The sequence below is a fragment of the Chiloscyllium plagiosum genome, chromosome 38 (assembly GCF_004010195.1).
Source record: "Chiloscyllium plagiosum isolate BGI_BamShark_2017 chromosome 38, ASM401019v2, whole genome shotgun sequence".
Lineage (NCBI taxonomy): Eukaryota > Metazoa > Chordata > Chondrichthyes > Orectolobiformes > Hemiscylliidae > Chiloscyllium > Chiloscyllium plagiosum.
The window spans coordinates 2212797-2229327 of record NC_057747.1 but is presented as its reverse complement, the minus strand read 5'-3'; the positions used below and the strand labels follow the sequence as shown (position 1 = coordinate 2229327).

The following is a 16531-nucleotide window of genomic DNA, read 5'->3' as shown; positions in this document are numbered from 1 at the left end:
GTACAGCAAAGTTTTGGTTCGCATTAATTTTATGGAGGTTTTAAGTTTTGGAAACAACACCAAGGTTATGAAGGACCCTGTCAGTCCAACAGGGAGGAGGATGGAGGTGTGGTGTCTGAACAGTATTTGTGGCCAGACCCAAAGACAATAGCCAAAATTTAGTTTGAAAACATTTCTGCTCAAAACAGTGCTCAACCCAGACACACAGTGCAATATAAATAGAAATGTTTTCTCGGTCTAATAACCACACCTCTTGCATTAATGTGGCTTTGAGAAGTGTTGCATGAGATTTGCGAGAGCATAACCTCTCTTTGAAAGGGGCACAAAAGTTTGTGTGCAGTTTGCCTTTGTGACAATTCATGCCAGGGGTGCATTGTAGTTGGGGCTAGGAGTGGAGAGAAATTGATCTACTTTCATTCTCCCCTCCCAGCTTACTCCTGGGCTCTGGTTGGTCCTCCTGCAGAACTCATTCTTTGTTGCTGTACAATATAGTGGTTTTGGTACTGGTCTAGTGATCAGACGGTGTTAGTCTGTGTTAATTTGAGAATTAGAATTTTTGGAAAAAATCCAAGTTAAATTTGCAATAGTAACAGAATCCATTGAATTGCTATAAAATCCATGCAGCTCCCTGATGGAAGGAAACCTGGTCTGGCCTGTAAATAGTGACTTTAACATTGGAATGCCCCTGAAGTAGCTTAGCAAGCTAGGTAGCGGAGTGGTAGTTTCATTGGACCAATAATTCAGAGGCCCAGTCTAATGCTTTGGCAGTTCCCATCACAGTACCTGGTGGAGTTTAGATCCAATTGATAAATCTAGAATTGAAATCCATTATTGTAAAAACCCATCTAGTTCACTAGACCCATGAAAGACAATACTGTCCTTAGCCAATCTGGCCTATCGTGACCCACAGCAATGTAGTTAACTCTTCACTGCCTTCTGAAATGGCTACTCAATTGGAGATCAGTCGTTAATGGGTGACAGGTTATGATCTTGTCAGTGACATTCACGTCCCATATAAAACTGAAGTTCCTTAGTTTGGCAACTGACCGTGCAACACTTTTCCTGTATAGGACATAACTACAGGAGTAGGCCATTCAGCCCATCAAGCCTGTTCATCATTCAGTGAGATCATAGCTGATCTATGGCTTACCTCCATTTACCTGTGTTTGGACAGTATCCATTACTTAACAATACATTTGCATCTTTAATTTTTCCGGATGTTGAGACTTAACAATTGACTGAAAGTCTTCAAATATCTTAGCCCTAATCTCCTGTACATTTATTGACAGTGGGGTCTATACTTTGTTATTGGGACTATGAGCCAGTGCCTGGGAGCAACTCATACAGAATCTTGGGGCCTCATACAGTGGCTCAAAGGAACACCTCCATGCTTGAAATTTTAAACCTTGAATTCAAATTGCTCCATGACTCAACCTTCCCTATATCTAAATCCTCATGTGCTAAAGGTTGCACTCTGTGTGCCTCTAAACCCAGTCTCTGATCTATCCACAGTTAATCTCAGTCCACTATTAGCATCCATTGCTTCAACTACCCAGGATGAGAATTCTGAAATGCCCTGCCTAAATCTCTCCATCTCTGTTCCTCCTTTTAGTTCCTTGTGATGCTCCTTAAAACTGACCAGCTGTGCCATTTGGTTTGGTGGCACTGTTCTGAAACACTCAGATGTTGAATTAGAACCACAAAATGGTCAGAGTTGATAAAGTGTGATGCTGGAAAAGGCACAGCAGCATCTGAGCGAGAGAGTCAACACTTTGTGCTTGACCCTTCATCAGGACTAGTCATTCAGCTTGTGCATCCTTACTTTCTCTGCAATAGCAACTCTTCCCACCTTGCTTTTTCCATTTTGGTTTAAAGACTTAATTGATCTTGTGCTCCCTTTTGGATATATGCTCCTATAAAGCTTTTTGTTTCCCTTTGATGTTAGTTACATAATCCTCTTTGCTTACCTTTCTTTTATTTCCCTCTGCACCTATATCTGGCCAGATTGTTTCTTGTTTAATAAACCTGACATCTGTTGTAAGTACTACTTTGCTGCTTTGTTTTTTCTCTAACTCTGTTGTCATCCAGGGGACTCTGGTTTAATTTGTCCTCCCTTTCTGCCTTGTGGAAATCCCTTGTGAATTCCCCCATCTCCCTCTTTGACCAAGATTTTGGCATTCATCCTAATATCTCATGTGGCTCACTGTCAAAACTGTAGAACATGGAAAGAAACCCTTTGGTCCAATATAGACCACGTTTCCAAACTAAACAATGACCTGTGTTTGGCCCATATCCCTCCAAAACTTATCCAAATGTGTTTTAAATGTTGTAATTGTACCTGTATCCACCATATCTTCTGACATTCACATACACTCTGTGCAAAGATGTTGCCCTTCATATCCTTTTTAAATCTTTCTTCTCTCACTTTAAAAATATACCCCCTAGTTTCGAACTTTCCCAACCTAGGGAAAAACCCCTTGCTATTCACCTTACATATGCCCCTCATGACTTTATAAACTTTATAAGGTCACTCTTCAATCTCTGACACTCCGGTGAAAACGGTCCCAGCCTATCCCTATAATTTAAACCCTCCATTCCTGGCGATATCCTGGTAAATCTTTTCTGAACTTTTTCCAATTTATTAATATTATTCCTATAGCAGGGCAGCCAGAACTGCACACAGTACTCCAGAAAAGGCCTCGTTTTGTTGGATCACATTTCTTTGCAACACCTGGAAATATTTTACTTTGTAAATAGCACTAATTAACTATGTGTCATTGTTTAAACAGTGTATATTGGCCCAGATGGTTAGTTTTTATTTTATCTTGACCATTTTTATATTGCATCAACTGTAAAACGAATAAAATCAAAGCCATTTAATATGATACATTCAATTTTTATATTCTGTATCAACCAAATGAATTGACCAAATTATTGTATTAACGCTGTGACCGTTTCTTGTTTGTGCTTTCAGAAGCTGAGGATTTTTCACTAGGTACCTTAGCCTGTCTCATCTTGCAGCATGTCGTATCCTGGCTATCCTTCATCCGGCTATCCTGTAAGTCACGTTGCTATACACTGCTCACTACGGTCACTTCGCAAGTACATATGTATTATTTGTATAGGTCTTTAGAAAATAAGACACCATTGATAGCTGGTGTCATTGGTGTTTGTATGTAAACATAGAACAATACAGCGCAGAACAGGCTGTTCGGCCCTCGATGTTGCACCAACCTGTGAACTATTCTCAGCATGTCCCCCTACACTATCCCAAAATCATTCATGTACTTATCTAAGGACTGTTTAAATCTCCCTAATGTGGCTGAGTTGACTACATTAGCAGGTAGGGCATTCCACGCCCATACCACTCTCTGCGTAAAGAATCTGCCTCTGACATCTGTCTTAAATCTATCACCCCTCAATTTGTAGTTATGCCCCCTCGTACAAGTTGACGTCATCATCCTAGGAAAAATACTTTCACTGTCTACCCTATCGAATCCTCTGATCATCTTGTATGTCTCTATCAAATCCCCTCTTAGCCGCCTTCTTGCCAATGAGAACAGGTTCAAGTCTCTCACCCTTTCCTCTTAAGACCTTTTCTCCAGACCAGGCAACATCCTGGTAAATCTCCTCTACACCTTTTCCAATGCTTCCACATCCTTCTCGAAATGTAGGGACCAGAACTGTACACAATATTCCAAGTGTGGCCGCACCAGCGTTTTGTATAGTTGCAGCATGATATTGCGGTTCTGGAATTCAATCCCTCTTACGAATGAAACCTAACACATGTCTTCTTAACAGCACTATCCACCTGGGTGGAACTTTCAGGGATCTATGTACATGGACTCAAGATCCCTCTGCATATCCACACTACCAAGAATCTTTCCATTGACCCAGTACTGTGCCTTCCTGTTATTTTTCCCAAAGTGCATCACCTCACATTTAGCTGCATTGAACTCCATTTGCCATCTCTTAGCCCAATTCTGCAGTTTATCCAAGTCCCCCCTACAAACTGTAACATTCTTCCACATTGTCCACCGACTTTAGTGTCGTCTGCAAATTTACTAATCCATCCACCTATGCCTGTGTCTAAGTCATTTATAAAAATGACAAACAGCAGTGGTCCCAAAACAGATCCTGTGGCACACCACTAGTAACCGGACTCCAGGCTGAATATTTTCCATCAACCACCACTCGCTGCCTTCTTTCAGAGAGCCAGTTTCTAATCCAAACTGCTAAATCACCCTCAATTCCATGCCTCTGCATTTTCTCTAACAGCCTACCATGTGGAACATTATCAAAGGCTTTACTGAAGTCCATGTATATACCACGTCAACTGCCCTACACTCATCTACATGCTTGGTCACCTTCTCAAAAAACTCTGAGATTTGTGAGACACGACCTGCCGTTGACGAAACCATCCAGCCCCGGGGACTTGTCTACTTTCACTCCTTCTAGAATTGATAACACCAGTTCGTAACTAACCTCGATCCTTTCTAGTCTAATATCTTGTACCTCATTCTTCTCCTCTACAATATTCTCCTTTACCTAAGTAAAAACTGATGAGAAATGTTCGTTTAGCACCTCTCCGATCTCCACAGGGTCCACACTCAACTTCCCACTTCTGTCTTTGATTGGCCCTATTCCTACCCTAATCATCCTTTTATTCCTCTCATACCTATAGACAGCTTTAGGGTTCTCCTTTATTCTATTTGCTAAAGATTGCTCGTGTCCTCTCTTTGCTCTTAACTCTCTCTTTAAATCCTTCCTAGCTGATCTGTAACTCTCCATCGCCTTATCTGAACCATCTTGACTCATCAACACATAAGCCTCTTTTTTTTCTCCGTAACAAGAGATGCACTGTCTGTAGTGAACCACGGTTCCCTTACCTTATCACTTCCTCCCTGCCTGACAGGGACGTACCTATCGAGGACATGCAATTTCTGTTCCTTAAACCAGCTCCACATTTCCATTGTCTGCATCCCCTGCATTTTGCTACCCAATTATATGCATCCTAATTCCTGCCTAATCGCATTATAATTGCCCTTGCCCCATTGACCTTGACCTGTGGCATGTACCTATCCCTTTCCATCGCTAAACTAAACGTAGCTGAATTTTGGTCACTCTCTCCAAAGTGCTCACCTACAACTAAATCAAACACCTGGCCTGGTTCATTACCAAGCACCAGATCCAGTGTGGCCTCCCGTCTTGTCGGCCCTTCGACATACTATGTCAGGAAACCCTCCTGTACACATTGGACAAAAACTGATCCATCAACGTACTAGAATTATAGTATTTCCAGTCAATGTTGGAGAAGTTAAAGTCCCCCATAAGACCACCCTGTTCCTTTCACTCTTACCCAGAATAATTTTGTTAATCCTCTCTTCCACTTCCCTGGAACTCTGCGCAGGCCTATAAAATAACTCCCAGCAGTGTGACCTCTCCTCTCCTGTTTCTAACCTCAGTAGACGAGTCTTCATCAAAAGTTCTCTCAGCCACCATTATACTATCCTTGACCAACAAGGCCATGCCTTTTACCACCTTGCCTGTTCTTAACAAAAGATCTAAACCCTGGAATCTGCAACATCCATTCTTCGCCTTGCTCTATCCATGTCTCCGAAATGACCACAACATCGAAGTCCCAGGTACCTATCCATGCTGCAAGCTCACCTACCTTATTTCGGATACTTCTGGCCTTGAAGTAAACAACTTCAAACCACTTTGCTGTCTGCCAGCACATTCCTGTGACCCTGAAATCCTGTCCCTGTCCTTCCTATTTCATCCTCCTGTGCACTGCAACTACACCTCCGGTTCCCATCCCCCTGCTGAACTAGTTTAAACCCACCCGAAAAGCACCAGCAAATTTCCCACCCTTAGTATTATTACCCCTCTGGTTCAAGTGAAGACTGTCCTGTTTGTACAAGTCCCACCTTCCCCAGAATGAGCCCCAATTATCCAAGAACCTGAAACCCTCCCTCCTGCAGCATTCTTGCAGCCACATGTTCAGCTGATATCTCTACCTATTCCTTGCCTCGCTATCACGTGGCATGGGTAACAAACCAAAGATAACAACTGTTTGTTCTAGCTCTCAGCTTTAGCCACTAGGTCCTAACGAACCGGAAGGTGAGAGTCATAGAGATGTACAGCATGGACACACATCCTTCGGTCTCACTCGTCCAAGCCGACCAGATATCCTAAACTAATCTAATCCTGTTTGCCAACACTTGTCCCATATGCCTGTAAACCCTTCCTATTCATATATCCATCCAGATGTCTTTTAGATGGTGTAATTGTACCAGCTTCCACCACTTCCACTGGCAGCGCAATCCATACAAGCATCCACCCCTGCATGAAAAAAATCGCCTCTTAGGTCCCTTTTAAGTCTTCTCCTCACACCCTAAACCTATGCCCTCTAGGTCTGGACACATTGACCCATCTGATCAAGATTTTCTTGTACTCTAACTTGACCTTCTTGGCCATCCACTACACCTCCAATTTTGATGTCATCTGCAAACTTACTAACTATACCTCTTATGTTCACATTCAAATCATTTATATAAATGACGAAAAGCAGTGGACCCAGCACCAATCCTCATGGTACACCACTGGTCACAGGTCTCCAGTCTGAAAAGCAACCCTCCACCACCCTCTGTCTTCTGCCTTCAAGCCAGTTCTCTATCCAAGTAGCTAGTTCTGAGTCTATTTCTTGTAAGCTAACCTTGCTAACCAGTCTGCCATGAGGAACCTTGTCGAACACCTGAGTGAAGTCCATATAGATCTCTGCCCTCATCAATCCTCTTCGTTACTACTTCAAACAAAACGTAATCAAGTTTGTGAAACATGACTTCCCACGCACAAAGCCTAATTATCCCTAATCAGTCCTTGCCTTCCCAAATACATGTAAATCCTGTCCCTCAGGATTCCCTCCAACAATTTATCCAGCACTGATGTCAGGATCACCTGTCTATAGTTTCTTAGCTTTTCCTTACCACCTTTCTGAAATAGTGACACGTGTTGGCAGCAGACATGGTAGAGGCAGGCATGATAGCATAATTTAAGATGAATCTAGACAGATACATGGATGGACAGGGAGCAGAGGGATACAGACCCTTGGAAAATAAGCGACAGGCTTAGATAGCGGATCTGGATCGGCACTGGTTTGGAGGGCTGAAGGGTCTGTTCCTGAGCTGTAATGTTCTTTGTTCTTGTTAGGCAACTTCCAGTATTCTGGCACCTCACTGTGGCTATCAATGATACAAGTATCTCAGCAAGGGGTCCAGCAATCACTTAGCTTCCCACAGAGTTCTAGGGTACACCTGATCAGGTCCCAGGGATTTATCCACCCTTGTGCATTTCAAGACATTCAGCACTTCCTCCTCTGTAATATGGACCTATTTCAAGCTGTCGCTATTTATTTCTCCTTATCCTTCTCCGCAGCAAATACTTATGCAAAATAGTTGTTTAATATCTCCCCTATCTCCTGCAGTTCCACACTTAGGTGTCCTTGCAGATCTTTAAGGGGCCCTATTCTCTCACTTGTTACCCTTTTGACCCTAATGTATTTATAGAATCCCTTTGGATTCTCCTTAACCCTATTTGCCAAAGTTATCTCATGTCCCTTTATTGCCCTCCTGTATATTATTTGAGGGAATCACTTGATTTCTGCTGTCTATATTTGACATATGTTTTCCTCTTATTCTTGATCAAAACCTTAATTTCTCTAGTCATCTAGTAATCCCCATATTTATCAGCCTTGCTGTTCACCCTAACAGGAACATACGGTCTCTAAACTCTTGTTATCTCATTTTTGAAGGCTTCCTGTTTTTCCAGCCATCCCATTACCTGCATGCTTCCACCCCCAAACAACTTTTGTTGATTGCCTAGCACAGTCAACTTTGTCCTTCGTCCAACTTAATGTTTAGACTTGGTCTATCCTTTTCCATCACTATTTTAAAACTAATAGAATTTGCTGGCACCAAAGTGCTCCTCCACTGACTCCGTTGGATTTCTTCATCGTGTGATGCTTTTTGGATTTATTCTAAAACGTATTTTCCAAATCTTGATCCTTTCCTGTGTTTTTACTGAAGAATAAAGGTTGAATCTATTGAAAGGGGGAGGTGAAAGCAGAATGAAAACTTCAGGAAAAGAAAATGTGGAAGAAGCTTTTGGAAGTGGGATTTACTGACTTGGGGGGTGGGGGGGGAAAAAAGCTCTGCTGCTTGAAATCCCTTGCACCGTGGGAATGGTTTCCCCTGCCCAGACTGAGCCACACAGATTAGATGATTCCATGCTAACATTTCTCACCTTGCTAACTATGTTTGCTTTGTCAACAAATGGAAGCTAGAGACAGAGTTGGGCAAACTCTGAAACCCCTTTGCTGTATAAACTGAGCGTCACTGAGAGCAGTTTTAAATTACCCCCCCAACCTGCCAAATTTTGGAAACTGGTGAGATTGGGTGTAATGCTGTTTGTACACCCAGCCTATGTCTATTGTCACTAAGTTGCTGAACTTAATCTGATTCTGTGCAGAATGGTTCCTTTTTTTATTAATCTGTTTTTCTAAACATTGTTTAGGCCACTTTTAGAATTATTTATGTTCAGTTCTGGTCTCCCTGCTATAAGAAAGATGTTGTGAAACTTGAAAGGTGTTGCCTGGGATTGCAGGGTTTGAGGTATAGGGAGCGGTTGAAGAGGCTGGGGCTGAGCAGCGATCTTAATAAGGTTTGTAAAATTAGGACTGGCAAGGATAGAGTGAATAGTCAAGGCCTTTTTCCCAGGGTAGGGAAGTCCAAAACTAGAGGGCATTTGTTTAAGGTGAGGGGAAAGATTTAGATTAGATTTAGATTAGATTACATTACAGTGTGGAAACAGGCCCTTCGGCCCAACAAGTCCACACCGACCCGCCGAAGCGCAACCCACCCATTCCCCTACATTTGCCCCTTACCTAACACTAAGGGCAATTTAGCATGGCCAATTCACCTGAATTGCACATCTTTGGATTGTGGGAGGAAACCGGAGCACCCGGAGGAAACCCACGCAGACACGGGGAGAACGTGCAAACTCCACACAGTCGCCTGAGGCGGGAATTGAACCCGGGTCTCTGGCGCTGCGAGGCAGCAGTGCTAACCACTGTGCCACCGTGCCGCCCATTTAAAAGGAACCTGAGGGGCAACTTTTATTATGCAGAGGGTGGTGCTTGTATGGAGTGAACTGCCAGAGGAAGTGGTGGAGATGGGTATAATTCCAATATTTAATCTGGATGGTATATGAATAGGAAGGTTTAGAGTGATGTGGGCCAAATGCTGGCAAATGGGACTAGATTTAGGATATCTGGTTGGCATGGGCGAATTGGACCGAGGGATCTGTTTCCATGTTGTAAAACTCTTTGACTCTATAATTAACCTTTCCAGAGACATTACTATGCACCTAAGGACCTTGAAGGTGGAACTTGAGCCCAGGCCTCCCAGTCTGGGGGTAGGAACACTGCCACTGTGCCACAAGAAGTTCCTTTGGGAGTTCTTGTGTCCAGTGAACTGCTACAAACCGTCTCTGGTGATTAGGCAGGAACCAACAAAGGGACAATAACTATTTCAGATTTGCTTTTCTCCAATATTTTGAGTTTTCCTAGTTAATGAATTGAGGTTGGGCTTCATCTCTGCTGTACTTTGTATAACTTCACTATAGCTTCCTTGGCAATTCATGAGCAAACTATTGACAATCATATTGAGAAAATATAAACTGAACTCTGAGAGAAAGACCCCAAAACGTGGGCTCCAAGGAAAGGCAAGTTTAGGACTACTATTGAGATGATCAACACCAAAGATGAGCACCTAAATAAAACAGAGGAGGTATCTAAGAATGAACTGGATTCTGCCATTGGGAAGAACTGTAGAACTGTGCGCATCCATAACCTCATGATCAAAGCAGGGAAAAATGGGCTTCTCTTTCGGTCACTGAGATTTTCTGACAAAAGAGTTTTCGTTGTTGCTGTCAGCTGAATTGGTTGAGGTAGTGCAGTTGGCTCCTGCAATTGGCACATGTAAGCTATGTGAATGTGGATGCATTGCTTAAACCTAATAATGTTGTATCTCACATTTGTCACTATGTTGCTCACTCATTGATTGAAATGAATAACATGTTGTATAACTGACTGCAGCTCTCCTTTCTATTTCAGCAATCGGGTGAACAGTCTGGCTATCCACAAACAGGGGGACAGTACCCGTACCCTGGTGGTGCTGGGGGTGCGTATCCACCCGGTGCTGGGGGTGCATATCCACCTGGTGCTGGGGGTGCGTATCCGGTGGGTTCTGGGGGTGCATATCCAGCTGGTCCGGGCGGGGCCTACCCCCAGGCGCCGGGACCGGGCGGGGCCTACCCCCAGGCGCCGGGACCGGGCGGGGCCTACCCCCAGGCTCCGGGACCGGGCGGGGCCTACCCCCAGGCTCCGGGACCAGGCGGGGCCTACCCCCAGGCTCCGGGTTCATATCCCCAGCCACCAGCTGGAGGTTATCCCCAGGGATCTGGTGGCCCTTATCAGTCTGGTGGTGGTACTTACCCAGCATCAGGGGGTTACCCTGCACCCCAAGGTAACCAGTCAGGATGGGGATCTGGCGGCTCTGGATATCCATCTTATCCCACAGGTAAGCTCCCTTTTTTTTTTATCAGCATTATAATTTTTAGTGGTGCCACAAATTAATTGGTTTACCTTTACAACTACAAATTATGCATCATATTGTGTGAGGAGTTATATATTTGAAGTCAAGTGTGTCTCTATATTGTGTCTGTGTTATGTATGTGTTTTTATGTTTACAGAAGAAATATGCATATGGTCAGTTCTTGTGGGTGCGAGGGGGTTAATTGTTTGGCTAGCTGTGCCTGTGTGTTGGTTAAATGTGGCCATGCCTGTGTTTATGTTGATTATAGGTTGTGTGCATGAGAGTTGGAGCGAGTGTGTACGTGCACACATGCACAACAAGAGTGGGTGCAAGTGTATGTCGAGGGAAAGTTTGCATGTTGATGTCTCTGCTTAGCAATACAAAGATCAACTGTGGCTCAAGCCCCTGTAGAGTGGGCAGTACCACCTATTGGAAATATCCATGCATGGGTGTCATTTGGGCATTAGTCAAGTTGCATTTTGATCATGCTCCAGTGTCCAGAACACGTGCTGGGTCTGGCAGTGTGTGTGCATGAGGATGAGTCACAGATGAGGGAGTCTAGCATCACTGAAATCAGGCCCAATGAGAAGCATCAGATCAGGGAAGAGGCAAAAACAGTTATAAGGGATAAAAATGATAGTGCGTACCAAATGACAACTGAAGTATACAGTCTGACATTGAAACGCTCTTTCAACCCTTGAGGACTTCTCTCTTGTAGGTCCAGGTGGCCCTGGCTCTGCCCCTGGTTATGGAGGAGGTGGCCCTGGCTCTGCCCCTGGTTATGGAGGAGGTGGCCCTGGTTCTGCCCCTGGTTATGGAGGAGGTGGCCCTGGCTCTGCCCCTGGGTATGGAGCCCCAGGTTATGGAGGAGGCCCTCAGCCTGCTGGACAAAACTACTCTGGTGGTGGTGCTCCTCCTTCAGGTATTGTAGTAGAAATACATTAACTTAACTGTCTTGAGATATTGGAACAACTTCTTGTTTTCAGAAGGTTTATATCGTTGATATTGTTAAAAGGGATGGTTATTTGGTCCTTAGCTTTCTGGGTATCTTCAGCCGTTTTGTATCAAGCTCTTAATTATGATATGAGATCTTATAGAGTCATAGAGATGTACAGCACGGAAACAGACCCTTCGGTCCAACTTGACCATGCCAACCAGATATCCCAACCCAATCTAGTCCTACCTTCCAGCATCCGGCCTATATCCCTCCAGACTTTTCTAGTCATATACCCATCGAGATGCCTTTTAAATATTGCAATTGCACTAGCCCCCACCACTTCCTCTGGTGGCACATTCCATACATGTACCACTCTCTGTGTGAAAAAGCTGCCCCTTAGGTCTCTTTTATATCTTTTCCCTCTCACCCTAAACCTCTGCCCTCTAGTTCTGGATAAAGCATACTATAAAGGTCTTCTTCACTATCCTATCTACCTGTGACTCTACTTTCAAGGAGCTATGAACCTGCACTCCAAGGTCCCTTTGTTCAGCAACACTCCCTAGGACCTTACCATTAAGTGTATAAATCCTGTTAAGATTTGCTTTCCCAAAATGCAGCACCTCGCACTAATCTAAATTAAACTCCATCTGCCACTTCTCAGCCCATTGGTCCATCAGATCAATATCCCATTGTAATCTGAGGTAACCCTCTTCGCTGTCTACTGCACCTCCAATTTTGATGTCATCTGCAAACTTATTAACAAAACTCTTATGCTCACATCCAAATCATTTATATAAATGATGAAAAGTAGTGGACGCAGCACTGATCCTTGTGGCAATCCTCTGGTCACAGGCCTCCAGTCTGAAAAACAACCCTCCACCACCACCCGCTGTCTTCTACCTTTGACCCGTTCTATATCCAAATGGCTAGTTCTCCCTGTATTCCATGAGATCTAACCTTGCTAACAAGTGTCCCATGGGGAACCTTGTCGAACACCTTACTGAAGTCCATATAGATCGTGTTCATTACTCTGCCCTCATCAATCCTCTTTGTTACTTCTTTAAAAAACTCAATTAAGTTTGTGAGACATGATTTCCCACACACAAAGCCATGTTGACTATCCCTAATCTTGGCAAAGAAACCTTCTGATTGCTAATTGAGAAGGTGGTGGGAAGACACTTTCTTGAATCACTGCAGTCCACCTGGTTTGACTTATCTGTATCAGTTTGATGCACCCAAGCACCTTGCAAGGCCATTTCACAGGGCAGTTATTACTGTGGGTCTGGAGACAAATGTAGGCTAGATTTTCCTCCCCAAAGTTTCATGAGTATTCCATATGGGTTTTTACACCAATGATAGTTTCATGGTCACCCGTTATTGACCAGCTTTTGATTCCAGATTTTTAGCTGAACTTAGTGTTTCATTTTAAATTCAACAGTGCAACTATCTCTCTTGATTTGGTCTTGGCTGTGACACAATCTTGCCATTAAACAGCCTGCAGACTATATGAAGAATAACCTATGTAGGGAGGGACTAGTGGACTGCTAGAATTCACTAAACTGCCTCATGAGAGTCAAATGACTGGGGAAGGCCGTTCTGTAAATGAACTGGCTCTGTTTAAATGGTAAAACTACATGATGCCACTGCCTTAATGTGGAAGTTTACTACTTGTTTGCCTTGACTTCCAGGAGGGTATCCGTCTGGTCCAGCACCCGGCTCGACTGGCCCACAGCCAACCCCATCACAGGTATGTTACCAAAATGCATCCTGTTTACTTGTGGGCGGCACGGTGGCACAGTGGTTAGCACTGTTGCCTCACAGCGCCAGAGACCCGGGTTCAATTCCCGCCTCAGGCGACTGACTGTGTGGAGTTTGCACATTCCCCCCCGTGTCTGCGTGGGTTTCCTCCGAGTGCTCCGGTTTCCTCCCACAGTCCAAAGATGTGCAGGTCAGGTGAATTGGCCATGGAGAAATTAACCATAGTGTTAGGGGCAGGGGTAAATGTAGGGGAATGGGTCTGGGTGGGTTGCGCTTCGGCGGGTCGGTGTGGACTTGTTGGGCCGAAGGGTCTGTTTCCACGCTGTAAGTAATCTAATCTAATTTAATATTACTTAATGCCAGCAGGGTCCCTTGGCATCCTTTGTCAGTGTATGAATCAATGTACTTTAATACTGTTATTAATTCTTATAGATCATAGAATCTATGATCTAATAGAATCCCTACAGTATGGAAACAGGCCATTTGGCCCAACAAGTCCACACTGACCCTCCAGAGAGTAATCAACTGAGACCCATTATCCTACCCTGTTAATCTACGTATAACCCTGACTAATGCACTTAACCTACACGTCCCTGAACACTATGGGCAATTTAGCATGGGCAATTCACCTAACCTACACATCTTTGGATTGTGGGAGGAACCCGGAGCACACGGAGGAAATCCACACAGACACATGGAGAATGTGCAAACTTCACACAGTTGCCCGAGGCTGGAATCGAACCTGGGTCTCTGGTGCTGTGAGGCAGCAGTGCTAACCTCTGAGCCCTTATTATGTCTATTACTTGCTCTGTGAACGTGAGCAGTTTGGCTTGCAGTATTAGACCTAGGTTTGTACCCTGGTGGTGTACACTCAGACCTTTAGCTGCCAGTCCTATATTTGTGTTATAAATTGATAGTTATATATTAACTAGTACAATGCAGTGATGTATCGTGACAAACTGTAGTCACTGGGTATTGTAACCCAGTATTATACAGCACTAGACTTCATACCTATCAGTACTATATTCATGTTATACAGTGACAGACCTTTCCCCACCCCTGCTGTCCTGTAGTGTAATTTAATGACATTGTTCCCACAAGTACTGTACACCAGTGTTATATCCTTTCAGAGCTATCCCTGTCAGTACTGTACCCCCAAGAGAGACAGATTTGTCCGTACCAGTACTATGTCCCAGTTTTAATACATCTCTGAATGACCGCTGTTTCGAAGGCCACAGTTGTAGCACTTTGCACAGTTAAGGTGGATGAGATATAAAAATCTCCACACAACCAACATTATGCTGTATTGAAATCTGGCGATGGGAACTAGGCAAAGTGCTACATTCTGTCTTTTGACATCTTCAAATTCTGTGTTTCAATAAAATACTTTCCAATGCTATGTTTCCCCACAAGCACTGAGTGAAATCAATAGATTCTGATTATCATTAACATGCTGCTATGATGACTTCTCGGCAGGATAATTGTACTTGCTGTTTTATACAGCTGATAATTTGAGCATTCAGTTATTACAAAAACTAGAAGGCCATCTGACCACCAAGAGAGAGCACTACTTTTCTAAAACCTTTCAGATGCTGAAATTGTAATCCAGTCCATTGTGACCTCTAGACTTGACTGTTCCAGTCCTGCAGGCCTCCCACTTTCCATCCTTTATGGACTCTGCTGCTCGTATCCTGGATCTGCGATTGTCTTTCACCTTGTCACCCTGTACTTTCTGAACAATTCTGGTTCGTCGGTGCTCCAGATTAAAGGCTTTCATAGTTGTGATGGCCTCCAGACAATCTCCGATGTACTGCCCCTTAATGAGTGACAGGAAATTATTGCTGCCCAACAATGCTGCAATGGAGAGCAACAACATGTGTACCACTGACTGCGCCTTTAACTAACAATCTGAGTAAGCCTATATGGAGCAAAACGTAAAATCCGAAAATAACCTGCGGTGCAGTTTGTGGCCATTGGTTATGATGAATAATTTAAACTACCAGGAAACAACATGTGTTTGTAAGTAATAGGTTGCTTTTTTTTTTGTAGCCTTCAATGCCGAATATTGGAGGCCTTACGATTGGGGGTGCGACACAGGGCACTATTAAACCTGTTGCTAACTTCAACGCACAAGCTGATGCGGAGATTCTGCGTCAAGCCATGAAAGGAGCAGGTAAGTTGTGTAGTGACAGAAAATTGTTTAAACCATGGATGCAAGGAAAAAAAATTCTGCCAACATGTACACACTGCTTGTGTAACATGCTGTAAGAACCTTTTCTGCAGTGAGGTTGCTCATCAGTTCCTGGGGATTTTTGTTGCCGATACAGGCCATTGAACTCAAATATGCCAGTCTTTATATGTCTCAAGGGTCTAACTGCCAAACATTATCATTTTATGTCTATCCCTGTATCTCTCTATTCTTTTGTCCCTCATAAATGTTATTTGACCTCTTCAATCATCAATTACCTTTGCTTCGATCACTTCATCTGGCAGGGAGTTCCACATTCTGCCACTCTGTGTTAACATCTTCTACCAAAGTGTTTTACTTGATCTGTTTATTGGATGTGTTATGTTTATCTTTCTTGCAGTCTAACTCTGCCCCACGTTGAATCATATTGGCCCTCATAAATCACAAGAACACGATCAGTTCTCTTCTGCAAAATGTAGAGGTCCTTCCATTTGGAACAAGAAATTAATGATTGTATTAGATTTTGAAAGAAAGAAAAGAGAAAGGAAAAAAGAACTGCAAGCTCAAGAATTGGGAGGCGGTGCTCAAAATCCCAAATTGCTTGGGAAAATTCAATCTCCCCAGGTAGACCAATTAGAGAAAAGTTACCCCCATCAACAGAATGGGAGGATATGAAGAGGAGCCACTCTACCAATCACAAGCTCTCCTGCATCTGCTGCCGCATAATCAGCCAATCAGAAGGAGATGTGAGAGTCAGCCTGTGTTTAGAGAAACGAGGTGTGTGGCGCCAATCAGTAAGGCAAGAGGGAGTGGGATCAGCAGCAAGGAGTGAGACCAGTGAAGAAGGCCAGGGATGTTGGGGTGGGAGGCCCTGGGAGTGAGTTTGAGAAACTCAAGTGATAGGATAAGGCTGCAAAGCGATGAGACCAGGGCTGTGAATGTGAGACAACAAATTTTAAACTTTTCAGTACTCACCCAGCTGAGAACTGGAAA

The 16531-nt window shown here is 43.8% G+C and overlaps 1 protein-coding gene across 2 annotated transcripts in view; it reads left to right on the top strand.

Annotated features, from left to right (window-relative positions):
• The first annotated feature begins 2953 nt into the window (after nucleotides 1-2953).
• LOC122541749 (annexin A7-like) overlaps nucleotides 2954-16531 on the top strand; it is a 44390-nt gene continuing 30812 nt past the window's right edge. The window contains exons 1-6 of one of the 2 annotated variants that reach the window (XM_043678654.1): nucleotides 2954-3058; nucleotides 10175-10441; nucleotides 10472-10640; nucleotides 11374-11577; nucleotides 13281-13339; nucleotides 15400-15523. In XM_043678654.1, the coding sequence (XP_043534589.1) occupies nucleotides 3023-3058; nucleotides 10175-10441; nucleotides 10472-10640; nucleotides 11374-11577; nucleotides 13281-13339; nucleotides 15400-15523 (859 nt within the window). In that variant the 5' untranslated portion in view covers nucleotides 2954-3022. Of the gene's footprint in view, nucleotides 3059-10174; nucleotides 10641-11373; nucleotides 11578-13280; nucleotides 13340-15399; nucleotides 15524-16531 lie in introns of both variants that reach the window. The other variant, XM_043678653.1, reaches the window with a different exon arrangement.